Source organism: Nasonia vitripennis, chromosome 2 (assembly GCF_009193385.2).
Source record: "Nasonia vitripennis strain AsymCx chromosome 2, Nvit_psr_1.1, whole genome shotgun sequence".
Lineage (NCBI taxonomy): Eukaryota > Metazoa > Arthropoda > Insecta > Hymenoptera > Pteromalidae > Nasonia > Nasonia vitripennis.
The window spans coordinates 20,014,667-20,042,500 of record NC_045758.1 but is presented as its reverse complement, the minus strand read 5'-3'; the positions used below and the strand labels follow the sequence as shown (position 1 = coordinate 20,042,500).

At 41.0% G+C, this 27,834-nt stretch overlaps 2 protein-coding genes across 7 annotated transcripts in view; one reads left to right on the top strand and one right to left on the bottom strand.

The window, feature by feature from the left end:
• Positions 1 to 27,834, bottom strand: part of LOC100114533 (GTPase-activating Rap/Ran-GAP domain-like protein 3) — a 282,814-nt gene that overhangs the window by 208,625 nt on the left and 46,355 nt on the right. For 5 of the 6 annotated variants that reach the window (XM_032596355.1, XM_032596356.1, XM_032596354.1 and 2 more), the window contains exon 1: positions 1,017 to 1,143. The exons of the other annotated variant lie outside the window; for it this stretch is intronic. The gene's annotated coding sequence lies outside the window, so the exon portion shown is untranslated. Of the gene's footprint in view, positions 1 to 1,016; positions 1,144 to 27,834 lie in introns of those variants that run through there. 6 annotated transcript variants of the gene reach the window in all.
• On the top strand, positions 18,013 to 25,492 carry LOC103317498. Its single transcript, XM_031923084.2, has 7 exons — positions 18,013 to 18,292; positions 21,525 to 21,762; positions 21,844 to 21,947; positions 22,288 to 22,468; positions 23,982 to 24,871; positions 24,966 to 25,090; positions 25,423 to 25,492. Exons 5-6 carry the CDS (start codon positions 24,119 to 24,121, stop codon positions 25,026 to 25,028), a joined length of 816 nt encoding a protein of 271 aa, XP_031778944.1. The 5' UTR covers positions 18,013 to 18,292; positions 21,525 to 21,762; positions 21,844 to 21,947; positions 22,288 to 22,468; positions 23,982 to 24,118; the 3' UTR covers positions 25,029 to 25,090; positions 25,423 to 25,492.

Below are 27,834 nucleotides of genomic sequence, written 5' to 3'. Positions count from 1 at the left end.
TAAGTTTTATTTCTGTACATTGTGTTGTACAATTCAAAATAACAGTATAAAGTAAAACCAGTTATAATTTGTGTGTGTGTAGAGATGATATATATAGAGTGAATGTGAAACGATATATATAGAGTGGAGGAGTGTAAGTGTTTGTGAGATGATTATGAGTTTTCAAGAGAGAGAGAGAGAGAGAGAGAGAGAGAGAGAGAGAGAGAGAGAGAGAGAGAGAGAGAGAGAGAGAGAGAGAGAGAGAGAGAGAGAGAGAGAGAGAGAGAGCGAAGCTCGCGTGCTCGTTGCGCAGGACGTGTCGTCTGCTGCGAGCAGCTTCGTAATATTTGCGTACGAGTGACCGTCGTGCGACAATGAAAGGATCCGCGCCTATACTCAATGGGGGTGGGGGCAGAGGGAAAAATAATGATAGAGATAATAGTAGCAGCTGCGGTGGGCGCCGCCGACAAATTCCAATGGGCAATATACGAATTTTATGAGGCCGGCTTTTTCCTCTCGAAGTATTATTTTCCAGCTTCGCATGCTAACTCGATATGAAGCTGATCTAACAGTTTTTACTGTTTATAATCGCAGGAGCAGTGAGTAGGAATCGAGATCAGTGGACGAGGCAAGCTCGTTGTACTTGCATTCGACAATAGTAGGTCAATTATGGCTGATGTTCGAAATATACGCGACGCGCTCTGAAGATCAATATATGAATGAATCGGCCGATACAGCACGTATGTCGGGCATTTATGAAAAGCTTAGCGGCAAGCAGTTGCAAATAATTAGCTGCCCACGTGCGTTTTAGAAAAGAAACCGCCAATTCGCTAAGATATCCGAACGCAACTAATAGTCGAGCTGAAACTTGTCGGGTATATATCTGCAGGGGCTGCGAAGCTGGCTATAATGGGAGTACCGCTTTCTTGTTTATCCGGAGGCTGCGAGGAAAGTTGGCAAACGGCAGAGAAAGCGGCCAGCACTAGATCGGAAATATCGCTGACGGCTTGTTGCAGTGGCGGTGCACGAATTCTTACCCAAAAACTCCTTCGATGGATGCGACTCAGGCCGTTGTCATGGCACACGCGAGCAAGTACGTTGCGTAACAGAGGATGCTCGTCGCTCGGGACTGCAAGCCTAACTGATGAGGCCGCCGAGGCTCGCCTCTCGCTACAGTCAGCAACGCCTGCCCCCCCCCCCCCCCCACCCACGGTTCATGCTCGCGAGAGCAACGTACACTTAACACCTCCGCTTCTTGTCCACGCGCCCGCGTGTACGTGTGTTGAACGGGCTGTAGCGCGCAAGCTCTATGCCATAGGCCACGCTGCTTGCTCGCGAGACACGCAGCCCGACTGGCGCCACTGCGCATCCCTGCGAGCTGCTATTCTTTCTCCGACACCCGCACAAATATGCACTGAGAAAAGTTTAGGGCAACTATTGCATTCTTTGAGTACAACTGTTGTACTTTCTATTGAGAGAGTAGCAGCCCCGATTTTGGGAGCTCTGGTGCCCCAAAATGCGAGAGAACTGTCGCTCCATCTATAAGTACTACACCTGTTCTAAAATAAAGACACTAGCGTGCTTATAAAGTCAAATATAGATCGGTCCACACATATACTCTCAACAAATAATGTATATGATAATATTTGTATTATATATTTGTTATTAGTTATTTATAATTATTAGAAAGGTAAAAATAAAGTAAAACAATATAAAATTATAAACTGTTGGTAAATTAGATGTCATAAAGTCTATGAAAATTTTGGACTTTATTGATGCATGAATACGGTCGTCAAAAATAATTTCTTCAAAAAAACTTAATTCAAAGAAAATTTCGTTATTTTCACATACTATAATAGATAATATTTTTCCGAATTCTTTTTCAATACTTTTTAAACTTGTTACAATAAAATTTCCTACTTCATAATGAATGCTATAAATTTCAACTTTACCATAAAGAATATATTGTTCGGTTTTTAGTTTTTCGCAAAAATACTGTTTTCTTATACTACTTTTTATCACTGTATGAAATATAATTTGTTTTTCAGCTTTTAAAGTGTTCGCCGTTTCACACCATTTCAATGAATGGTTTATAGCAATTGTTTTTAGCAAGTTAATTTTGTTATTCGACGAAGTAGCATTTGCCTTTATACATTGATGAAAGGCTTCGAATCGCATGTCCCAAAATTTAACTATAGGCCCATTATCTAATAAAATTTTTGGGTAGTGAACCATTAGGAGAAATTTTGGCTTTAAATTTTGATAAAATTCTATATATAATTGATTTAAGTTTTTTATAGCATACTTTAATAAATCTGCATGTGCAGGAATAGTCCGTGGTTACGCGCACGTGCATTAACATAACGAAACGTTTTTATAAAATAAAACAAAATTAATAACCAAAAAGTTTATTAATGCACTTACACTCAAACATTGCCTGGAATTTGACCATATCTGCATATTTTTTGAAGAAAGAATCCATCGTGATGTGCGCTGATCAAATCCATTCAAGTCACTTTTGTGAGGTTGTGCAGTGATCCCCGAACCGAAGCGAACAGTCGTCTCCCGCTTTTCGTGCGACAGTAGCGCTACTCCGAGGCAACTGTTGTCTTTTTGGGTGCAGCAGTTGCCCGAAATGAAAGGACGACTCTTCCGATGCGTTTGGGAGAGTAGCCGTACTAGCTAGGACAGCAGTTGCCCTAAACTTTTCTCAGTGTGCGATTTGTAAATCGGCTCTAATGCGAGCGTTACACTTACTCGGTGCGAGGCACGTGCGATTGTCCGAGACCCGCATCGCTAGCAAGTCTAATAACCTATTTACTGCTGCGAGGGGCTTGATCCTCGATCTTCGACTCGTCGATCAGCTGGCCGGCGTATGAAAAAAAAAATGCACGGCTCAGCGGACGATGATGTTTGCTCGGCCATTCTCGGGAGAGGAGTACTGAGAGGCAGGAGGCTTCGGCATATGCGGAATCGCGTGCAGCGCAAACATGACAAACGCACCTCCTATTCAGACGCTACAGCTTATTGTTTGTCTTGTAATCGAGAGCTGAGCGAGCTGAATTCGTCGCGGTGTAAAGAGTGCAATTGCTGCAACTTACGAGGGCAGTGCGAACGGGGCTTGATAAATGCAGCATCAGTGGTATAGAAACGCTTCTTTCGTGCAGTTGCAATGAGACGCGGTGATCATGCGACACCTAGCATTGTTTGATAAATTGATAAGCAATTGCTTGGAGCTCGAGCCAAACAAAAAATGTCATCACCGAGGACCAACTCGATAACGCGTGATGAGGATCCTGCTGAATATTCAACGCGTTTGCAGCGCCCTGTCCCACTAACGCACGCGCTCGCTTCGGCGCTCTCTCGCCGTAGAGGTAGTGTAGAGGTTGCTTGGGGAACTTTTAATTGCGAACAAGCTCAGCGGACTCGCCGCTTTCTGTTCACTGCTCTCAAGGGCCAAAAGAGAGCTGCCCTGCTCCGCGTGTGCGCGGGATAGCCGTACAAAAATGTTTCAGGAACGACCCGTCGACGGACAAACTGGTGCTAGCTCTTCTTCTTCAATAACTATAGATCTTTCGGTTTGCAGCTGCATTTACGTGACGGTAAAAACTTTTCAAGTGCCAGTCATTGTTTCTTTTCTTCAGAGGAATTTCTTTTTTAATCGAAGCCCTTTTATTCATAGGAGAGGAGACATTACATCTGAAGAGTCGCAATCGACACGATGGCCCTTGCGCTGATGCACTGATATCTTCAGATGCTCGCTTGAAAGTCGTCGTGACCTGATGAACGGCAGATATGAAAATCGCATATAATTCCCAGTGAGTTATATTGAGTCGGGTTTATTTTTTGAAAGAATAGCCCGAAATTGTTAGCCCAAGCAATTTGCCTGAAGCTCTTTTCGTGTGAAAGCTGTCTAAGTTATACTCTAGCAGCTTTTGCTTCCGGTCCCGATATACCTCCCAGATTTCAGATTTAAGCGCACGGGAGAGAAAGCTGCTCTGGAATCTTCCTCATTATGCGCTGATTGATTTTCGTTTGCACATCGTTTGTATACTGCCTGCCTTCTTTCGTCCTAATCGCGCCGAGATTCGGGATTTGGATTCTACTGTGGTTTGCGAAACCGAATATTTATCCGATCCTCATTTTGTGCAGTGCAAATACATTACGAATAGAATATTTTTGCTTCCACAAGCTGCGCAACGAACTATCATATAGGAATAAGCGAAGATACATAGGTCTACGGTAGAAGTAGGCGTACAACTTCCTATACTTGCCGCCGCGCTGCGGTCTGACCAGAGTTGGTGCGCTTCTACTTACTAAAGTCGGTAATTGTGCGTATTTGGCACCTTCTAAATTGAGCTGGAAGCACTAACAATCAGTCGAATAATCGTATTACGAACATCGAAACTCACGACAGTTACGGTTCTATATATTACACAAAATACGTCGATGGTAAAAAGAGACGATACGTTATAATCGTGATGTTTTCTGTCAATCCGCTATCTACGACGAGAATAGAGAAGCTTGAAGCAGAGCAGATGAGCGAGGAAAATTCCAAACGTTATTCACGTAACAGCTCCGCGAAAGCACGTGCATGAAGCTGAAGCTTGGCGCGCGGCTAATTGAGTCGCCATCAGCTATCTCGGCACATCGCCAACAGCCGATACAAGTATTAGGAAAGTTTCGCCGGATATCTGACGCTCGTACGACTGCTGAGCCGATAAAGTAACTCGCCACGGCGAAGCTCCATCGGGAAACTTGGATTAGGAACGAGCCTTACCGATCGAACTGCTGCTCCACGCAACGTTGCCCTTACCACCCAACACAGTACAGAATTTTTACCCTTTCACGTGTACGTCAATCAATTTGTTGATTTTCATAATTTCTTGCGTATTGGATATAATTTCAATTACGTGAATTGGCAAGAAATGAGATGAAGTTTTGTGAATTTTAAGAATTTGTATAACTGCATAACGAATCTGTGTGAGTATGTGCGAAGAAATTGCCTATACGCTATCACTCGTGTTCACGCCGCGTACTCGATCGCGCGTAGAGTAGAAAGTCTTATACGCGAATTCGCTCTCCCGCCTCTCTTAGTGTGCGAAGACGCTCATACAATCACCTCTGCTCGGACCTCGCGACAGTTTTCCAGTCAGAACTGATTAGGCTACTGCAGCCGACGGCACGAATTGTCTCCGAGCTTGAGTAACCGTCTCTAAGCGAATATATTTCAAGACAACTCGTTTTTTTTTCATAATCAGCAATTTACGCATATTCGTATTAAAGTACACTGTGTACGCCAGGATAACGTAGAGTCGAGACTGCCTGTGTTTTTCCTGCATTGATGACAAGGCCACTTTGAGATGTTCTCTAAATCATTAATTATTCTCGAGACTATTTCTCCTGCATCGCACATTCTATCGCTTACATATATGACAAGATTATCCGCGTATAAATGGTGCTTCGAGTGTTTAAGGGCACCCGGTAGATCATTAATTGCCAGCGCGAAGAAAGGAGGACCGAGAAGACTACCCTGTGGAAGCCCAGAAAGACGAGTGCAAGGCGGCAAGCGCTTGCCTCCAGGAAAAGCAACTACCTGAGTCCTATCGGTAAGATCGAGTTTGTTGACTAGAACAGCTGGGATCTGTATAAGATCAAAGGCACTAGAAAAATCAATGCCGATTGGAAGCGAGATGCAACTATCATTAATAGCCTCTCTGAATTCGTCTTCTACGCAAATAAGTGCTGCGCGGGTGCTGTAACTCCTTCTGAAATCCGACTGAAACTTTTCGAGTAATTTGTTATTCTCAACGAATTCAGAGATTTGCTGAAGAGCCAACGATTCCAGAATTTCCGATAGAGCAGAAAGGATACTAATCGGCCGATAGTTGACAAAGGAAACAGCCACCGATTTCTTCGGAAGAAGCCTCACGAGTGTTCTCTTCCATGAAGTAGGAAGAATCCCTGATCGAAGGAATGAATCTAGAATGTATCGGAGAGACTCGAGGATGAAGGGCAGACACTCTTTGAGTTTTCACAAGTAAAAGTTTTGTTTTGCGAGGAAGAAAGAATGCGTTTTTCCTGAGGCAAGAGAGAGAGCCGCGAAACATTTCCTGGCCGTGAGGGTGCATTGTTCTCTCAAGGTTAGGCAGCTATCAAGAGTAATATCTAGCAACTTGACCGATTCACAGGATTGGATGTTCTGCCCGTCCACCACGATAGGAGGCAAGTTCTGTTGATTTAGCCTTGCCTCGAAGCCGCGCGAGCCGAACCAGGTGGCTTTGGTTTTTTTGCCGTTAATACGAAGTCCGTTTGCTTTTGCCCAGGAGACGACACTGGTGAGGGCTGTGTTGATCCGTTTGATGATATAAGGCGCATCGCGAGCAGAACCGTGCGCATAAATGCAAAAATCATCCGCGTAAAGGTGATAACTGCAATCGCCGCAAACATCAGGCATGTCGTCGATGTACATAGAGAAAAATAGAGGCCCTGGAAGCGAGCCTTGCGGGACGCCGGAGGTTCTCGACAGCGGCGAAGAAGATTCGCCGGAGCTAGAGGTGACAATTTGCGTGCGTTTAGAGAGATATGAGCGCACCCAAGCACATGCCGAGTCCGAGAATCCGAAGAAGCGAAGCTTTTCGGCGACCAGGGGGATGTTGACTAGATCAAAAGCCTTGGTCTGATCGATCGAGACCAACAAAGTGACCTTGCGCTCATCGATTGCGTGGCGTACATCATCACTGACGGAAATGAGAGCGATGTGGGTGCTAAAACCCTTTTGAAAACCCGATTGAAGAGGATTTAACAGATTTCTGCTGGTTAGATAGTCGTTAATCTGATTCAGCGCATCTGCCTCAAACAGTTTGGCGGCCGGAGAGAGGATACTTATCGGGCGAAGGTCACTAGCGTCTAAAGGATCGCGCACTTTTGGAATCAGTCTGACAGTTGCTGTTTTCCAGCAATCCGGGAAGATGCCGAACTGTAGCGAGGCGTCAAAGATATTCATGAGCACCGGGAGGATTGCCAAAGAGCAGTCCTTCAACATACTCGCCTGCAGACCGTCCGGTCCTACTGCGTTTGACCGGGATGCACTAAGCGTTTGGAGAATTTCTTGGGCTGTGACGTATCTAAAATAAAAGTAATCGTCCGGTGATATTCTGGCCGTTGGGCGGAGGTCGTGCAGAATTTCTGGCGTGTTGGAGCCTACGAAGAAGCGATTCAGTGCGTCGACTGAAACCGGAAGTTGAATGTCCGACTTGTCCTTGCCGCGCAGTCCCAATTTGCTTATGATCTCCCAAATTTCCTTACAATTTCGACAGTTGCTGATCTTCTTACTGTAGTAGGCCATGGATGCTCTGTTAAATTCAATTTTCACTTTCTTACGGAGCGCCTTGTACTCGTCTTTGTTTTTCCTGCTCTTGTTATATTTGAGTTTATGCCCAGCCTTGTTACGTGCGTTGCGAAGTTCGCGTAATTCAGGTGTTAGCCATGGCGAGGGCTGACGTTTAGAGGCGAAAGTGCGCAAGGGTGCGTAAGAATTGTAGAGGCTCAGGATAGTTGCGGTAAAAAGACGCACACGCTCGTCTAGGTCGTCTATTATGGTAATGACAGACCAATTTACCTCGCGCAGATTCTCCCACAAAGCGTGGATATCAAAGTTTTTGTAGCAGCGCCGCGTTGATGTTGTGTTCTTCGGAGTGTCGTTGGTGCTGATTGGAAAAGAGACAAACAGGGCGTCGTGCGCAGATATCCAAGGCAGATGGAGTTGCCAGTGAGAAACGTCCCTACAAGCTTGTGGGATGCAGATGTAGTCGATTGTCGACTCAGACTGGTCGAGGTTGTGGGTTTTGCCGAAGGGTGCAGGTACGAGGCCCAAGGTGCGAAGAGATTGCTCGAGGATATTGCGGCTTGCTCAGTTACCGTGCCATTCTATATTCACGTCCCTCATGAGAAGAAGCTGGCAGTGCGGTGAATTGCAGTTGAGGACGGCCTCCTCGACGTAGCGCCAATACCCTACCATGGGAGGGCTGTAGACCACGACGCAAAGGAACTTGAGGCGCAAGGCCAAGGTAATCTCGGCTAGCAACTCCGGTGCCTTGCAATAAGTCAAAGGACGTGCGGATTTATGCACAATTTTGCAGCGAGCAGAGTTATGGCCGTAAAGGGCCACTCCACCGCAACGCTTCCCGAGTCTGTCGTGTCTGAAGAACGTGTATCCGGGAATTTGTTCTCGAGCAGAAGAATCGCTTGGTTGCAGAAACGATTCGCTTATGCCAAAAGCAAGAGGTTTAGAGCGCAGGATGAGGTCGTGTATATCCTGGCGGTGAGCAAGTAGAGAGTGTACGTTGATGTGGCCAAATGTCAAGCTGCGTTGATCAGAGGATGGGACTTTAGTCGCCATAGTCGATGCGCAAGGATTTTCGCTCGAGTTTTGTGCGCAGTGTCGTACATTTACCCTTGTCGAAGGCCGAGTGGGAGTCGCCGAGATTGCTCTTCTTGCAGTTCGCGCAGCAGAGATGTTTCTTATTATTACACGTGCTTGTTAAATGAGCTTGCGTGCAATTACCGCAAACAGGGTCGTTCTCACATTTTGCTGCTTTGTGACCGAACTGTAGACATTTATAGCATTGAAGAATGGAGATATGATCTGCGAAACGGCAGAGTTGCCATCCGATGCTCACTTTGTCCTGTCGGAAAAAGAGTTCTCGGCACTCAGGGTCTATCTGGACTACGCAGGATCTAAACTTCTTGCTACCTGCAGGATACAGATAGTCAACCTTGAAACGGCTAGCAGTGATGGTTGGAAAATTTTGGCTGACGAATGTTTCGATGTCCTCTTTCGCGTATTCAACAGGAATGCCATGGATCACAACTCGTGGGCTAAGTTTTGAGTCGGAGGATGCTACGAGGCCGGCATCTAAGAGCGCTTTGCAGCTGAGAAGAGGCTCGAGTGAGTCGCCTTCCACCATGACCGATGAAGAATCCCTTAGAGGAATGACGCGTTTGACTCTTAATTGCAGGGCAGCGGGATTTACAGCGTTGTAAAGTGCTGTGCGCGTTGCCTGCGAATTAGGGAACTTGGCTTTCGACTCCTCGCACGGGCTTACGGTGATGCGTTTGGCTCTGACTATATTGATGGGCTTGCCTTGGTCGACTAGGATTTTACGTGCTGCCGAATTGGAGTGGCTAGTGACACTGGCATAGGAGAGCTGCGGTACTTGCGTAGATGACTGCGGAAGATTGGACCTCGGCGCACCAACAAGGGAATCACATGTTTCTTGCATACGCTTACACGCCTTATCGATCGAATCGACACACACTTTCGCGATGCTTTCCATACCAAGCTTGTAGAGATACGCGTTAGTCACTCCGCGATACGCGTCGCATACCGCAGATAAAGCGGTGCTCATCTTGTTGCGCCTTGGATTATATTTTTCAGTTCCTAGCAGGGTGATAAAGTCTTCGCAATTCACGCGGAGGTCCTTATTTAAAATATCGATGTCCTCGGTCGACAGCAGCACGGAAGGCAGAATGCACGGCGGAGCTGTGCCGGTCTCGAAGTTACAGTCCGCATCCGACTCATCAGCTGATTTATCTAAACTTGAGTTGGCCTAGTTGCGGCGCCTCTTGCGTCGGCCCATATCTACTTATCATCAGATATCGAAATTAGTTAAACTAGCACACGACTGCGGTAAAAAACTTAAATAATGCACAGATACAGCGATTTAGATGATAATTAATATGTCAGACAGTCCAGAACGATGATCACTCGCGCGTTGCGTAAAAAAGATGCACGTAAGTATATCAACACAGTGTAAAACGGCAGGTGAAATACGGATCGGTATCACTACGTGTATTCCCTCTCCAGCAAGAGAGAGAGAGAGAGAGAGAGAGAGAGAGAGAGAGAGAGAGAGAGAGAGAGAGAGAGAGAGAGAGAGAGATAGATATTAGATTAGATTAAATAAGTTTTATTTCTGTACATTGTGTTGTACAAATCAAAATAACAGTATAAAGTAAAACAAGTTATAATTTGTGTGTGTGTGTGTGTGTGTCTGTGTGTGTGAGATGATATATATAGAGTGAATGTGAAATGATATATATAGTTTGTGAGATGATTATGAGTTTTCAAGTGCATAAAAATATTCTTTAGCTAATTGTTTGAAGTGTGACATGGATTTAGTGTTGCGAAGGCGTGATGGTAGCGAGTTCCAGAGGTATGAGGCGCTTATATGGAATGAACCCTTCAGCGTCTCCGTCTTGAAAGTCGGGATGTCCAGAGGCGTCACCTCCCCCCTCACAGGCATGTGCGCTACGTGAAAGTCAAAAAAGGCCAAGATGTAGGAAGGCACAGCTGTGTTAAACAGTTTTCGTAGAAAACAGGCTGCAAAGTACTTTCTACGTCCGGCAGTTGTAAGCCATTGCAGTTCACGCCTGTAGGGGGTGATGTGCTCATCCCTCCTTACATCATAGATGTATCGAATTCCCGTGTCTACGAGTCTCTGGAGTTTTGTGTCAAGTTCTTGGGTCAGGTCACAGTATACCAATGAGCAGTAGTCGATGATTGGAAATAGGAGTGCTTGCACGAGATGTTTACGCAACCTGAGATTGGTACTTTTCCTGAAAAAGTAAAGCCTATACATTAATGAGTGAGCACGTTTGCATAGTTGTGTAACGTGCTTTTTTCACGTTAGTTTGGAGTCAAGCACCAACCCCAGATTGCGCACGGATGATTCATAGTCGACCCGGGCTCCCCCATGTTGATGTAGGTGTTAGCAACAGTTGGTAAAACATTAATGTAGTAGGGGGAGCCCAGGACGATTGCCTTAGTTTTCAGGACATTAAGTTTAAGGTGATTTTGTGCAGCCCAGCCCATTATCCTTTCGGCATTAGCTCTCATCTTGTCAGAACGAGAATCGAGCTCCTCAAGGTGGCATTGGCTGTATATTTGCAAGTCATCCGCATAGATTAGATGGGACACATCTGAATCCAGGCAAAAACCAATGTCATTAGTGTACAACGCGAATAGTAGGGGACCTAGAACCGATACCTGCGGGACACCAGTGTTCAGGGGCCGGAAGGTGGAGAGCTCGTCGTTGTCACCAATAACGGCCTGCTTTCTTCCCGTAAGGTAAGATGCAAGCCAGCGGATGACCTGCTTGGAGAACCCGAAAAAGGATAGCTTTCTCAGGAGCCTGACGTGACACACCGTATCAAACGCCTTGCTGAAATCAAATAGAAACAGAAGCGTGACTTTCTTTTTGTTTATGCCAAGCCTGACATTATTAGTCAGCTTAATTAAGCCAGACTGTGTGCTGTGACCGGTGTGGAAGCCTGTTTGTAGGTTGTCAATGAGTAGTCTTGATTCAAGATATTCCGAGACTTGCCTATGCACCAGCCACTCCAGCGCCTTTGATAAAAAACAGAGGAGAGAAATTGGCCGGTAGTCAGTCAGGGCTGTTGGTGAACTGACCTTGTTCAGTGCTCGCACCAGCGACATCTTCCAGGCAGAGGGGAAGCGTGACTCACTTAAGGACAGGTTGAAAATGCGACATAGTAAAGGAGCGAGTACGGATAGTGCCTCTGGCCTGGGCGTGGAAGAGCGACACAGCAGCCAAAACGTCCGATTCTGTAATAACCTTAAAGTTGAAATGCTCAGGGAAGTTTAGACTCTCGAGGGTACGCAGTAAAACCTCAACTGCAGGAGCCAGTGGATCATTTGAGATGGAACTAAAGTGTTTGTTGAGGTCATCTGTAGAGAAGTGAGAAGGTGATGGTGCTTTAGAGGTGGTGATTCCCAGGTTCTCAAGCTCTCTCCAGATCTCAGCGACATCAGTTAGGGTTGATAGGCGTGAATAATAATAATTCAGCCTGGCCTCCTCAACCTGTCAGTGAGCGTCGTCCCTTGCTACTCTATAATAATATAGATCACAAGGTAGACGAGTTCTGTGAAACCTTCTGTAAAGTCTGTCCCGTTCAGTCAAGAGGTCACGAAGAGCCATGGTATACCACGGGTGACGTTTACGTCTTGGAGTAACAGTCCGTAATGGGGCGAGATGATTTATGGTGTTCGTTAAGTTAGCGTTAAGAAGGGTGATGCATTCGTCGAGTGATGACGTAGCGAGAGATGACCAGTCACATGGGCCAAGGAAGTCCATTAGCTTCTCGGCACAGATTTCCTTGTAGTTTCTGTAAGAGTATGCTTTAAGTATGTAGCGTGGGATCTATACGTCGAGAGTGGCAGTGATTAGGTCATGTCCGTTGATGAAAGGAGTATCAGTCTTGTAGTGTGATAGCAGGCGATCCTGCTCATCAATTAAGCAGAGGTCAAGCCAGGTGTCGGAGTCCTGTTTATGGTGCGTGGCACCATAAGGGACCGACAATAAGGAGTTTTCCTCAATATAGGCCTTGATGAACTTGGCATCTTCGGATGAGGAGAGTTGGTCAGCGTTGAAATCACCCATAATGACCTTTGTGGAATAGTTGTGCATAAAAACAGTCACGTGAAAGAGGGGACGAGTGGACAAGAAGAGCCTGACCATCTCAATGTGACCCGTAAGAGAGTTCGCATTGAAATGGCAGACTCTTAGACCCTCAGACAGAGTTACCTTAGGAGTGATTGAAGTTATGGTGGACGATTCAGATGATGGTGATCTACGTGGAATAAGGGGTGTGTACTTCAGTTGGCTGTGATCGAGCCTAAAAAAATTTTCAGATCTTCATCCGACGCAATCTTCACAGCACGATCCTCCTTCTTTAGCTTGATGTATATTCGACCATCCCTCACAAACGTGGTGCAGCCGTGCTCTCTTGCAGCCTCCCTTACAGTTTTGCGGAGCCGAAGGACATCAGACGGCAACCATTCGTTGACGTTGATGAACGAATCCGGAAGCGGTAGTGCAACGCGGGCCTTATGCAGCAATTCGCTAGACAGCTGCGTAGTATGTAGCTTCCGAATCTTGATTTTAGCAGAGATGAGCGAGTGCATGAGCGTCCTGGATAGTGAGACTGAGAGCGGCAACCTGACTGCTCCAGGGCCTTCATCAGAAGCGTCCGCAGTGTCATTGCGGGCTACTCTCACCCTTCCCAGGGGTCGCACAGAGATAATGTCTCTCTCCGTTAGCTCAGCGTCCAAGGGCCGAAGAGCTGCATAGGCAAGGTGCCTTAAGGATGTCGTCTCCGAAAAGGTCAGGCCGGTTATGACCAATTCTGCAGAGAGCTTTGCCTGGGACGACACCACGCCATCCAATTGTGCCTGGATTCTTGTGTTGGTTTCACGGAGCTGCTGGATGGTCTCGGTATACAGCGCCGGAGCATTCGATGGAGACGAAGAAGAAGAGCCAGCGCCACTCGCCAGCAGTTGTTCAAGCTTAGCTTTAATCTCCTCCTGCTCAGCCCTCAAAGCAGCCACATCCCCTTCCACCACCGTTACACGGTTAATCAGCGCCGGTATCTCCTTCAGCGGCTCCAGGGACTTCTCAATGGCTGTCATTCTCTTCTCCAGAAAACTCTTGCTCTCAGAAAGCTGGTTATTCATTGCGTTCTGCTGCTTCTCTATGTTGTTAAGTTTATTTAGCTTGTCCAGTATTTTGTTGAGCACAGGATCTTCTTTACGTGATGGACTAGAAGAGCGCGATGGTGGTGCAGATGGTGGTGCAGAAACCGGTTTCCTGTAGCGTGTTTGTTGTTGAGGCAGAGGGCTGCTGCTTCGTGAAGATGGAGAAGAGGTAGAGGTGCTGCGTGGAGTTTTATTAGCAGCTACCAAGCAGTTCTTGCAGACTTGTATAGTCTTGCCACCTTCCTTAATTGTCTGAATAGGCGTACACTTAGGATGGTAGTACCAGCCACGTTTGTCGCATTTGCGCGGATTACGCAAAGCAATGACATCAGTGCAAGTCTTGCACGATGTATGCACCAACAGTTGTTCGTCATCTCCCTCAGGTTTCAACATAGTGTTTAAAACAAATGACGCAATCGACGTTATCTACGGGAGGTAATTAGGCTCAGTCGACAAGTGGTGCAAGAAATAAGGTGAAGAGCGCCGTGGTGTGCAGTGGCCAGAGTAGTCTCTGTATAAGAGCCTTCAGGACGCTCTTTTGGGTGCGTGTTTGCGTACGCCGTGTCGGGGCCACCTGGCGGTGGAGCTGCTGTACTATACTTCATTTCGCTGGCTCGGAGAGTGCTACCCTCTGGTGTCAGAAAAATAAAGTTCCGGCTTAGCGACGACAACGACTGGCAACGTTGTGACGAATAGAGAGAGATAGAGATATAGCTATAGCTATAGCTGCTCTCGTAGTCTATAAACACCGCACTGCACGATTTCACTCCACTCACAACACTGTACTGATTAAAAATACTGAACTTGTGCCTTGCAGGTACGATGCGGATGACTGAGTCGGAGATTGGCGGAGCACAACGATAGTAGAGCACGTCTCTGGATGATTGAGCTTATGTAGCACAACTTTTTGCGGAAATCCTTCCCGGCTCTTAAAAATTGCAAAAAGATTGCAGTTTTTTTGGCTGACGCTTAGGAGCCGTTGGAAAGACTCTTCCGCTGTAAAAGGTTACTCGAGAGAGTGAAAAGTATATTAATAACTAGTATTATTGCACAGAGCGAAATAGAGTGCGTGCTTAGCTTACCAACAGCGCCAGAGAGAGAGAGAGAGAGAGAGAGAGGGAGAGAGAGAGCCATCAGCGCAAGAGAGAGAGAGAGAGAGAGAGAGAGAGAGAGAGACAGAGAGAGAGATGGGTGGCATATATAGTGTTAGGTTCAATGCAAGTAAGAATAAAGTTTTATCATTTTAGACTTTGTGTTTCCATGCGCTAGTTGTATATGTATGTTATTATCTATACATATATAAGTGTTTAGTGGACGCAAGAGTATAATAATAAGTTCACTAATTCAAGATTTTAAGTAATATGTAAATATTAAATGTATTGGCAATTTGGCGCCTTGTAATAGTGCGGAAATTTTAGTAGTTATATCAAATAGAACGTCCGTAAAATTTGGGCGCATAAGGTAAATTACTTCCGCTCTGTCTAAGGTCGCCAAGAATAATGAATTTTTCAAAATGACAAAATTTACGTTTGAAAAAATTATTTTTTGATTCTTCATACAAATTTAAGAGAAAAATGTTCTTGAAAAAGTGTTGAATTTAATATTTTCAGCTTAAATTTCCGAAACTTCAATAATTTATCAACAAAAAGGAATGCATTTTACAAAAAAATGTATTTTTCTCTTAAATTTGTTTAAAGTATTTAAAAAAAAATGTTAAGCGAAAATGTTCATCTTAATTGACTTTACGCGCCCAAATTTGACAGACTATTTGATATAACTACTAAAATTTCCGCACTAAGTATTACGAGTCGCCAAAGTGCGTACGAAAATTCAATGTACCCTAATATATATATATATATATATATATATATATATACACACAGGGTGCGCTATTTAATCAAACCAGTCTAATAACTCCTAAATTAAGCCATGAACAGAAAAATTGTTCAGATGAAAGTTGTTCAGAATCAAGGGGGACATCTTTTTGTGCAATTAGTTTTGACCTTGAACTCAAATTTCAAGGTCATTTGAAGGTCAAATTTTTTTTTTAAATAGGAACCCCTATTTTTGATAGCAGATTCGGAAAGAACAGGAAATTTTACGTCCGAAACGGTATTTCAAAATATTTTTCATAACCTTCACAAGGTCATTCCAAGGTCAAATGTTAAGAAATACTGTAATTGCTATTTAATCGCATTTTCTGATAGAATAATCGTAGTTAATGTACTTTTATGATGAATATTCAAACCCAATGTGACAATGTCCATGAAAATATTTACCTTGAAAACAAAATAATTCCCAAATTTCAGCGCTACCCAGGAACAACAACGTGGACGTATTAGGATTATGTTCCATTTGGGGTGCTTTTTTAACGTGAGTCCCCTTGTCTCTCATTGGGGTGCTTGTTTACTGTGAGTCCCCTTGCCTCTCATTAGGATGCTTGTTTAACATTCGTTAACAAATTTTTAGTGGTCAAAAGTAAATTTTGAAGTAAACATGATAATTTTAAATATCTGAGTTCTTAATGGGAGTGGGAAATGGAACGTTAAAAATCAATGTTGTCAATTCATTCACGGTCGAAGCAGAGTCAAGTAAAAGTTTAACGTGTCAAAACCGTAAAAAATGGTTAAACAATAAAGGTAGGATGTTAAAAAATACATTATTTAAGATAAAATATTAAACAGCATTTTGCTTTTGTAATATTAAAAAAAATTTTTAATAATTGTATTTGCCAAAGTGCATCACTTCCAGTTTAGATGTTTTTTTTTAAGTTGAATTTCTTTAATCTAATATGAATTGTAACGATTGTTCTCACGCTGTCTTCAATTTAAATCACAATGTCTTAACGTAAGAAAATAAGAAGTTATAAATTTGATTTAAAAATTATACAGTTTGAAAATTCCTCCTTTTTTTGTTGTCACTTTCTTATTTTGGTTTAGTTTCAATTTCAATAAAGAGTGAATGTAAATAAAATAGTTTTTCTTATTATAAACAAAATTTTCAACATGGGCGATTATCAATCCAATGAAATTGTTGATATGATAATGATCTTAGGCGAAACCCAAAACAATGCCAGAGCCGCGGTGCGACTCTACGCTGAACGCTTTCCTTTAAGAAGGCGTCCTACTCACGACACATTACTCAGATTACTTCGAAGAGCTCGTGATGGACATTTCGTCGTCAACGCAGACACCACGAATACAACGAAAATGATCCTAATGATATAGCCGCCTTAGCAGCTGTTCATCTCAATCCACAAATTAGTAGTCGACAAATTGAAAGAGAAATCCACGAAGAACAGCATTGAGAATTCTCAATAATCTCCACTATCACGATTACCATATAAGATTAGTTCATGAGCTGAGGCCACGCCATTTTCTAATGCGTATTAACTTTTGCCAGTGGGCTTTAGGAGTTTTACAAAATGATCCAGATTTTTTCAGATTTGTTATGTTTTCTGACGAGGTTATATTTCGCAGTGATGGTCAATTAAATAGGCACAATAGTCACTACTGGTCACCTGTAAATCCCCACTGGTACAGGGCTATTGACCATCAAAACCGATGGAGTTTAATGGTGTGGTGTGGGATCATTAATGGTTACCTGATTGGGCCATATTTTTTCGGTCAAAATGTTAACCAGAATAGCTATTTGGCATTGCTCAGAGATCGACTGCCAGAGCTTTTAGAGGATGTTGATTTTCGGACGTTTCGGACGTAAAATTTCCTGTTCTTTCCGAATCTGCTATCAAAAATAGGGGTTCCTATTTAAAAAAAAATTTGACCTTCAAATGACCTTGAAATTTGAGTTCGAGGTCAAAACTAATTGCACAAAAAGATGTCCCCCTTGATCCTGGACAACTTTCATCTAAACAATTTTTCTGTTCATGGCTTAATTTAGGAGTTATTAGACTGGTTTGACTAAAATGGCCCACCCTGTATATATATATATATATATATATGTATATATATATATATACATGGTGATGAAAGCAATATAAGTGACTTGCTGCTGTCAGCCACAGCAGCGTAGCACAAATTTTGTGGATGACATAACAAAGTAGCGGTCGACAAAGACAAGCCTCAACAGTACACAGGCTTACAGGATACGGGCTCTGCAATAATATATTGTGATGATGCAAGTGCTTTTAATAAAAAGGAGCGGTAAGAAAGTAAAAGGATTACAAGATTCACGAAGACAGAGGAAAGAGAAGGTTTAATCAGGAAAGAGGTCAAAGGAAGTAAGAGAAAAAACATGAAAGAGCCTGCAACGGCAGTATCTAAGCACCAGTGCTGGAGAAGGGAGCCGAGGGTACTTCGTACACTCTTGCGCCTAAAATCCGGGGCAGGCGCCTTATATTTTAATTTTACTAGTTACGAAGGTGAGCCGCGAGCTACATGACGAGTGCTCGGCGATGGGGACACGCCCACTTTCTCGCTTCCTTTTCTCTCTCTCTCTCTCTCTCTCTCTCTAACACCCGTAGGCTTGTGCCGCTCGGCTTTCTTCGGGCGCTTTTGCGCGCAATAAAACTCAGTAATAAAGTTGCGTACATGCAAACGCGTTACTGAGTTTACTTGGTCGCGCACGTCTCCGCCGTAGCGTGCTCGCGACGCGAGGCGCCGCAGTCAGAACACATACTATCTCCAAGCTATCGACATTAATTCAGTACGAGTCCGTAGCCAACATGTGTCTCACACGCATCGATGCACGTTAATGTTCCAGAGGTGCGACGAACCGAGCACGAGCAAGGAATAGAGTGTATAAAGTGCACCTTTTAAATTATTTTATACTAAATAGTGCACCCGGGGATATCTCCAGTAGACTGATCCGGGGAGTTTCTCCAATCTTGGAGAAACTCGGCACAAAATTTAACATAACTAATCTGCCTCCTAAGGGATATAAAAATACCGCTATACGCCGTCCGAGTGGGCTGGCTACGTCAAGTCCCACTCGGTTATCCCAGGACGCATCGTGATTTCACATGACTAATTATTTCACACTAATCAATTTGCATCTTAATACCTAGTACCTGTCACCCACGTGCATGTACCTTACTCATATACGTAATTCTTTTTTTTAGACCAGTGTAAAAATCAATATCTTTTTCGTTTCGGGACATTATCGCGTTTCAGACCCATATTAATAAATTTAAAATTAAAGCCGTGCAAGACCTGTTGAATACCAGGCGTAAGCTTGTGTCGCAGGCAACGTGTTATTATTAGATTATTGATAAATTTCGTTTTCACACAACCTTTTCGCGGGCTTAATCTTCATCGTTACAAACATACTCATACTATCATGATTCTCATTATTACAACTAGGAAGGTCGGTCATTGTCAAGGAGAGCATGACGTGTACGAGCACAGCATAGCGCTATCGTTTGTATTCACACCTTTCAGGTCACCTCTCACCAAGGGCTAATACGTACCCGGTCAATACTTGATCAGAATAAGTTCCCTTGTGGATCCTGTCCATTAGCGGACTAATCATCCAGCGAAGTTCGTAAATTGCTATATTCATTTCTTTATTCAATAAAGTGAATAAAGGCTCTACGCCACTACTTATTACTATATAAATAAAGGAGTTATAAATCTCAACCTCACTCTACCCTATCATCCTGCTCTGTACCGCACGTCACTGAATTGTTTAGTTAATAATAAATATTATGGATAGAATACAGATATGTATCGTGAGGTCGCGACGGGGGGAGCGGACAGAGAGAGAGAGAGAGAGAGAGAGAGAGAGAGAGAGAGAGAGAGAGAACGGGGTAGCGCGTATTATACAGTGAACGACGATAAAGACGGGCGCGCGCATTGGCCGAGCTCCCATAGCGCGGAACCACTTTGGAGGTTCTATGGCTTCTGGCCCCCAGCTAGGGGTGACTTGGCACCCTTAGGCTGTTTCGACCCCAAAGGGAGCTTGCTCCATTGCTTTGAGGGTCCCACGTTGCACGGAGAAGCCGAAAGGCGGGCCGTGGCACGTTCTCGGCTGAGGAGCGAGGCGACGTGGCGACGGCCCTTTACATGTAAGGTGTTACGCGTACAATTTAAAGGTTCGCGCGCGACAAGTTCTCTCTCTCTCTCTCTCTCTTTCTCCTCGCAGCGCCTCGACAGCCATCAGCGGCGTATTAGGCGGCGATTAGTATAGGTGGGGGGCAGTGGCGATCCAGATCGATGAAGGATCGACGGCAGTCAGATGCACTCTGACCCTTGGTGTGAGTTGTTGGTCGCGATACAGGCTGCTACTCATTTGTGGTTACGTTATAAATAAAGATTCAACCTATAATATTGTTTTCTTCTAATTGTGTGTTCGACTTCAAATTATTGCCGAGATCCTTGGACCAAGTTTTATCCTTAACAATAAAGTAAAATCTATATTAAGCTCAATCGAAATTTATTTGCCTTGGTTCAAATACATAATAATTATCAAATCTTGAAACACACGTAGTTATTAATTTGCATTTTTTTGACTCACTCATGTCAATCAGAAACTATTGGAGCGGCAAATAAATAAACTTGCAAGCCTTAAAACAATAAAGATATAAACTATGAGTTCAAATTTTCAATTCACGTAAGAGTAAATGTTTACGAAGTTCAGATTTCAGACTAATACAAAAAGTGGAAAAGTTATTTTCAAAAATTTAGTCTAGGCTTAGTGTAAAATATAGTATATTTAATATATAGAGTGAGTTTGACTGAAAAAAGTTGGACTTCAAGCAAGTACTTATGATATTTAATATAAGGTTATTTCAAAAATTCAATCTAGGCGTAGTGTAGAATATAGTATATTCAATATATATATATATATATATATATATATATATATATATATATATATATATATATATATATATATATTTAAGTGGCATTTGGAACTCGTAAGTTCATCGTCTCATCTACGCAAGCCTTCCACGCTGCCCTATCTTGTGTCAACCCCATCCAAGATGCACTCCTCCGATCGACACCCACCCGTCCTATTTCTACTAGATCCGCTTTTACGTTGTCCTCCCATCTGCGCCTAGGTCTACCTAGAGGTCGCGTTACCATCGGCCTGCCCTTCATGACACGCGCTGCTGTAGGGTCGTCCCCCATTCTCGCTACGTGCCCTGCCCATCCCAATCTACGTGATTTTATTATTCTGTTAATATTTGGTGACGCATACAGATTGTGTAACTCATCATTGTGTAGTCTCCTCCATTCCCCGGTATCCTCATCTTTCTTTGACCCGTATATTTTTCGCAAGACTATATTTTCAAATACCCTAAAACGGTTGTCCACCTGCTTAGTCAGAGCCCACGTTTCGCACCCGTACAGATCCACCGGCAGTATTATAGTCCTGTATATTCTTATTTTAATGTTTTTAGACAACAGCCTCGACTTAAGTAAATTATTCACGACGTAAAAGCAAGCATTACCCGAATGGAGTCTTTTATTTATATCATTTATGGTCGTACCTAGATACCTGAATTCGCTAACCTTTTCAAAAGTAAAATTCCCAACTCTGAGATCTCCCTCCCCTCTGCAGATGCCTAGTTTATCCACAATCATGTACTTTGTTTTTGATTCACTCACTTCTAACCCTGTATACTCTGCCGCTTTTATGAGGATTTCCGCATTTCTTGCTACCGTTTCCCTACAATCCCCCGATATATCCAAATCATCTGCGTAGCCTAGTATCTGCGTTGTTCCATTAAGCGTTGCGCCCAGCTGGCTAACCTGCATTTTTCTAATGACATACTCTAACATTAAGTTGAAAAGCACCGTAGAGAGCCCACCCCCTTGTTTTAAACCATCGCGTATCGTGAAGGGTTCTGATACATTACCGCCTACCGGACCTTTCCTGTGCTTCCGTTCAGACATATTTGAATTAATCTCACGAGTTTTAAAATCTATAAATAGTTGGTGTATGGTTTCGCAAAATTCCCACTTTTTCCCATTCCCATTCAGTAAAATATTGAATCCTTTTGAAAATGTTTACACTTATACTTCAGAACATTTTGAAAAGAAGTAGAACAAAAAATACGAAAAGCAACCAAATAAGCAATTGCCATCTACAAGGATTTTTTTTGCTATTTCACATTCTGACATTTTATTGGATATTGGATTTTATTGGAAGCTGACGCTAGAACAAGAGCTGCAAATAAATCTAAGAGATTGATTCTCCCAAAGGAATTAACTTTTAGTGATAAAAATGGAAAACTATGTGATGAAAACAGCAAAGTGGAACCAGTAAATTTATATTTTATTTAGTGAATATTTTGTATACTTTATTCTACATTCTATGGTAATAATAAATCTTTTTATTTTTAGCAAAATGGTAAAATAATCAAGAATATAGTACAAAAAGTTAACTCGCAAAGAACAATGGATAAGTATAAACTTCGTTCTTCTGAACGATCAATTAATTTTCAGTAGTTAGTACTCCTTTAATAAATACACATAACATTATTTTATAAGCAGTTGTATTTATCATAATCATAATTATTAATTAAAAGCTTTAGACGGAAGCTGATTTGACTCATTTTTTGAAGTAATGTGTACATTTTTAAAATTTTATTTATTTATTTATTACTATGCTTATAGTCACCGTATTTTTATCTTAAGGCACTTTAACTTTCTGTTTTTTAACTAATAACCTACAAAATTTGAGTGAATTCTGAACCGTCAATCTTTTTAGTTACTAGCTTCACAATGTAACTAATTTGAAAGCATTTAGATTACTTATATATATATTTCTCATTTTAAATTTCACAGAAATAAAATTTCAAAAAGATAAAACTAGACGTAAATTGGAACATTATATTTCGTTACCTATTTGTTCGACACCTAAAAAAAGAATAGAAAGATTTTCAAATTCATATAACGAGTATATTTCTCGAAATTTCTCACCTAAATCTGTACGTACCATCTTCTCGGCAACGAACTGACCAAGCAGGTTAATTTATAAATTAATTATATGTTTGAACTCGCTCCGTGCAAGTAATCAGATTAACTAAATAACCTCCAAAAATTAACCACAACAATTGTAAGGTTAAAATCGTATTTATGTTTGGATATATATTTTTCAAGCAATAAACCACACACATACGCGCGCATATATATAATTATTCTTACAAGACGATTTGGCATTGTTTGGCATTGTTTGGCATAATTTTGCACAGTTAATTATTTCCTCTTCTACCCTATCAGAGAAAGTTAAATAAGATGTCCAATCAACTTGAATAATAAATTTAAATTTCATTTTTTCTATTAGGGTTTGATGAAATACGATTTATAAATAATATGAAAATCTCTATACGAAAAATCAAAATAGAATAATAAGTCTGGTAATAATAACTCATTAAATTCGATTTAAAAAGTAATAGGTTTAAATCAGAATTCTTAATCAGAAATTATGCAATAAAAACCAATTTAATCGATTAAAATCTATTCAACCTGATTATAAATATTAGTCTGTTTTAATCTGATTCAATCAATTGTATTTTTTAATAAATATGTAATTTTATTTAAAAATACAAGTAATTAAAATCCGATTACAACCGACCAAAATTTATAATCAGATTAAATAGATTTTAAGCGATTAAATTGGTTTCAATTGGGTGATTTCCGATTCAGAATTCCGATTAAAACTTATTACCTTTTGAATCGGATCTAATAAGTTAAGATATTTAAATGATTTATCATACCCTACTGAAAAAAAGCGTGATTAATCGCGGGAATAATCGCGCGAGTAATAACGCAATTTTTTTAGTAGGCTTTATACGTAATATATTTATAAAAAATAATTTTTTAGTAATGATAAAATACGAAAAAAATTGTGACATAGTTACGTGATAATCATTCAAATATCGCGTGGTTATCATCCCAACTGAAAAAAATCGCGTGAGGATTTCGACCAATTTTTTGCGCGATACATGACAAATATGTCAGTAAAATAAGCAGCCTTTTCACTAATATTTTTGTTGGAAATCATAGTTTAATTTAGAAAAGATACTAATAAGCCAAAAAAACTCACGAACAGTAACGATAAGCATTTTTTTCTGTATCATGAAAAATCCGAACACCAATATAGAAGTAAATAGTGTCACGGGCGCCGCGGCTTCGTCTGCTTCTCAAACTCGCCTTCGTGGCGCTACCACGCCACTTGATCATGTTATTTTTGTCATAGTATATTATGATACTAGTGCTGCAAAGTAGTTTCACCCCCGTTTGGACGTTATCGCCCGAGCGTAGCTCGCTACGCTCGGGCGCTAACTACGCGCCGTGTAATAAAGTGCCACTTAGGTCACACGTATGTACTATTTTTGCACCGCCCGGTTAGCTTCCGAGTGTAGCGATACACAGGTTAAGCAGTACGTACACAGACGAGTACGTGCGATTTTGCGCGGAGCGAGTTTTCTTTTATTTCATAGTCTTTTATTTTAATAAGTATGTAAAACGACTTTCAGGGTTTTCAAAATCACAGCAATTAGTCAGCACATTTCGCAACCGAAAGTTTGTCAACATATTTCGTTGTTAGTTAGAGATAAAAGTTTAGTTTTACCGATCTCGCAGCTGTCACCGATATTGGCAGGGTCTCAAGTGAATGAATCTGAAACTGTCAAAATCAAATAACCAGATGCCATGTGTTTCTGATTCACAAATCCCGCTGGGTTCGGAAATTGCTAGTTCTTCAGAAGATTCGCATCCGAAAAATCAGATACGTTCGCAAAAAGGATTTCCAGGACATTCGTTTTCGCTAGCAAGCTCTATAAAAGATTTGCTTCCAGGAGGTTCACATTCTAGGAATGCTTCGGGTTTGGCAGTATTGCCTGAAGAAGGTTCACTTTCGAAGACTTCTTCGCTTTTGTTACCGGTAAATTCACGAGGATCAAGACGAAGGATTTCTTCGAATTCACCATTGGGGTCTTTAAGAAGTGCGCGTTCGTTTTTGAAAAATCTGGATACAGTTGAAACTCCAGAACGATCACGTTCAAGGACTCCGCTACCAGACTCACCAGGAGGTTTGCCTGCGAGATCTCTTTCACGTTCGTCAGAAGATTCTTTAAAAGGAACAAGGCATGATAAAAGTATTTCAAAACAATCAGCTACAAATGGTCAAATTAAAAGGTCAGGTCCACGTTCTCGAACTCAACAAAAGCCTACGGAAATATCAGGAAAAAGACCAGGTCTACGTTCTAGAACTCAAGAGAAGCCTACGGAAATATCAGGAAATAGATCAGGTCCACTTTCTCGGACGCATCAAGATCCAAATCTATTGAACAGCCTGGACAGTATCCTGAGTCAGAAGGTCCGCAAGATGATAATCAAGATTTGGAAGTTTCTGCAGCAAGCGAAGGTAAATAATTTTTTTAATTTATAATTCTAATTATTATATGATTCGTATAAAAGATTATGCTACAAAAATGTATAATTTCTATTATAAAAAGCAGACTCTGCTGTACCAATGCTTGAGCAGTACAAACCAAAATTATACAAAAAGTATGAAAAATTGAGATACAATTTGTACTCTGTGATTCCCAAAAGACACGAACGATACGAGATTGTTAGAAATAAGGTATGAAAAAAGATACAATTCTTTGCTTTATTTCATATGACAAATGATATACAAGCTCTCCTTAATTAAATAATAGATTAATTAAAGCTTGAAGTTTTAATGCACTTGTGAAGCTGAAAAACGAAAAAATGAAAAAATAAGATGAACAAGGTTTCACGTGAAATATCACTTAACTCAAAATCACCACACGATTCTTCATATGATTTATCACATAAGTTTAAAAATATACGATAGATCCTATGATTTTTTTCAGTTTCATAAATTTATGCATTTGTTAGTTAGCAGATAATGTTTAATAAACATTTTTTATAAAATGTTCTTAATTTTCAAAGGTATATCTGGGTGAATCTGTTAGAGTTGGACAAAAATCATGGCGAATCATGAAAAGCAGACGACGAAATGGCTTCTTAAGAGATTTGGGGACAGTTTTGTGAACCAAAAAAATTTTAACTCAAAGATGCTTAGATATATCTAAATTGAAACAGAAAACTTTTGGTTCAGTGCCTATAGAAATATTCAGTCCTAGAAAATTAAATCTATATTTAAGTAAGATAAATGCATGCATTATATATTAATTATATCGTATTTACAGAAATAAATTTATGTATTTTCTGCAGGTTTACATGGCGATTTCTTAGATACATCTAACAGATACAAAAATTTAGCTCAAGATCCAAAAGATATTTGCATTCAGAATTCCACTGCTAGTTTAAGCTTTCATTGTAGAAACGAGAGGAAAAACCAAACGCTAACAAATGCTTAATTAAAAGAAACTCTTACGTTCAAATTTTATAATATTTCCAACATAAAAATAGATATTTTTCTACGTGACTTGTTTGTTGTACCTATTCTTTTTTTTCTATCAATTTAGCGACTTCAGACGCGCATTTTGATTGATCTTTACTTTTAAATTTTATCTTTTTAAGTCTAGAAATTCAGAATAAAAATTGTAGAGAACGCGCGCGAAAAGGATAGCCAATCAGAGAGTCCGTTCAATCGTTACAACAAGTCTCTATTTATTTTTTAAAGATATAATTCAAGATAACCCAGATTTAGAAAATAAACTTTTACTCACAATTCAACTTGAAAATCTCTTGAGAATCTCTTGAGAATCACTTAAGAATCACTTGAGAATCACTTGAGAATCACTTAAGAATCACTTGAGAATCACTTGAGATTTTGGCATGATTATCACTTGAGATCTCAAGTGAGATCTCAAGTAATTTTCAAGTGAGATTTTTCAGTAGGGTTTCCCGCTGCTCTGTTGTTTTTTAATCGCGACCACTACTTCTTGGTAGCTCGGTTCCTCCACGTTGAGTTCAGCAGTGCGAATTTCGTCCCATAATTCTTCGCTATTTTCGTGCACGTTTAATAATTTATCGAAATAATTTTTCCACAGCACCAGTAATTCATTGTCATTTGTTACGAGGTCCCCGTTTTCATCATTCATCAATTGCGTCCTATTCCTAAAACTCTTTCTGATGGCGTAAATCCCTCTGTACATTTCGCGGGGGCATTTTCCATACTGTTAGTTTCTATTCTCTTAATAAGATTCTTTTGATACTCCCGCTTCTTATATATATTTATTTATTTATATATACATATGCTAAGTGATGGCTTAGAATATAGTATATTAAACATAAAATGTCATGGGACAAGTATTTAATAGAAGCAAGTGTAAAAAGTTTATTTTTTCAAGAATTTAGTCTACGCGTTGTGAAGAAATGTCAGTTTCTACCTTTATTGGTCTACAAAAGTATGTCTTAAGATGCATATAGATGGTAATCATGTAGAATATAGTATATTTAATATATATATATATATATATATATATATATATATATATATATATATATATATAGTAAATTTGACTGAAAAAGTTGGTTGAATCAAGTATGATCTGTATTATAAGGTCACTTCTTATGAACATCATGTACTGCAGCGCACGGACGGAAAGTTAATTTTTGGTGAATCAGGCTTCGCTTCTAGGAAAACTTTTTTCAATCGGGTTTTTATAATTTTTAAATACTGTGAATTCGTTCAAAATTTAAGTTTCTACAAACAAGCCAGAGTACTTTTATGAAAAAATCTTTTTGTAAAACTAAACTTTTGTCTAACTAACATGAAATGACTGATTGTTCTGATATACACCACCCTTGAATTATTTCTACACCTAGACACCAAAAACCACGGTGCGAACTACTAAGACCTCGTCATCGGCCACCCTGCACACCTGAACACCGCCCTTGAATAATTTTTACACTTAGACACCAAAAACCACGAAGTGCACCACCTACCCTGCTAATAGCTGAAAATTAAAAGCGATAAAATTTTATAACTTCAATTACATTCTAATCGTCCTTAATACTTCTAATCCTCGTGATCATTTTAGAAGAATCAATTTTCATATACTTCAATCGTATAGCAATTAATGCTTATTTTTAGCATTAATTTTAATAGTATCCGATCCTCATTATCACTAACAATTCCATTTAATCTACTTTAATCTATTTTAATGTCCTTGAAATCGCTGAAAATAATGCGGCAATGTCATGTTTAATCCAAAGTAATCGTATCGTTATTAAAAGACTATATTATAACTAAAAGTAATAAATCAAGTGGCGCGGTAGCGCCACGAAGGCGAGTTTGAGAAGCAGACGAAGCTTTAGCGCCCGCGACAATATTTACTTCTATATTGGTATCCGAGATTTTACTTTTAAGAAAAACGATACTTTCCATAATTG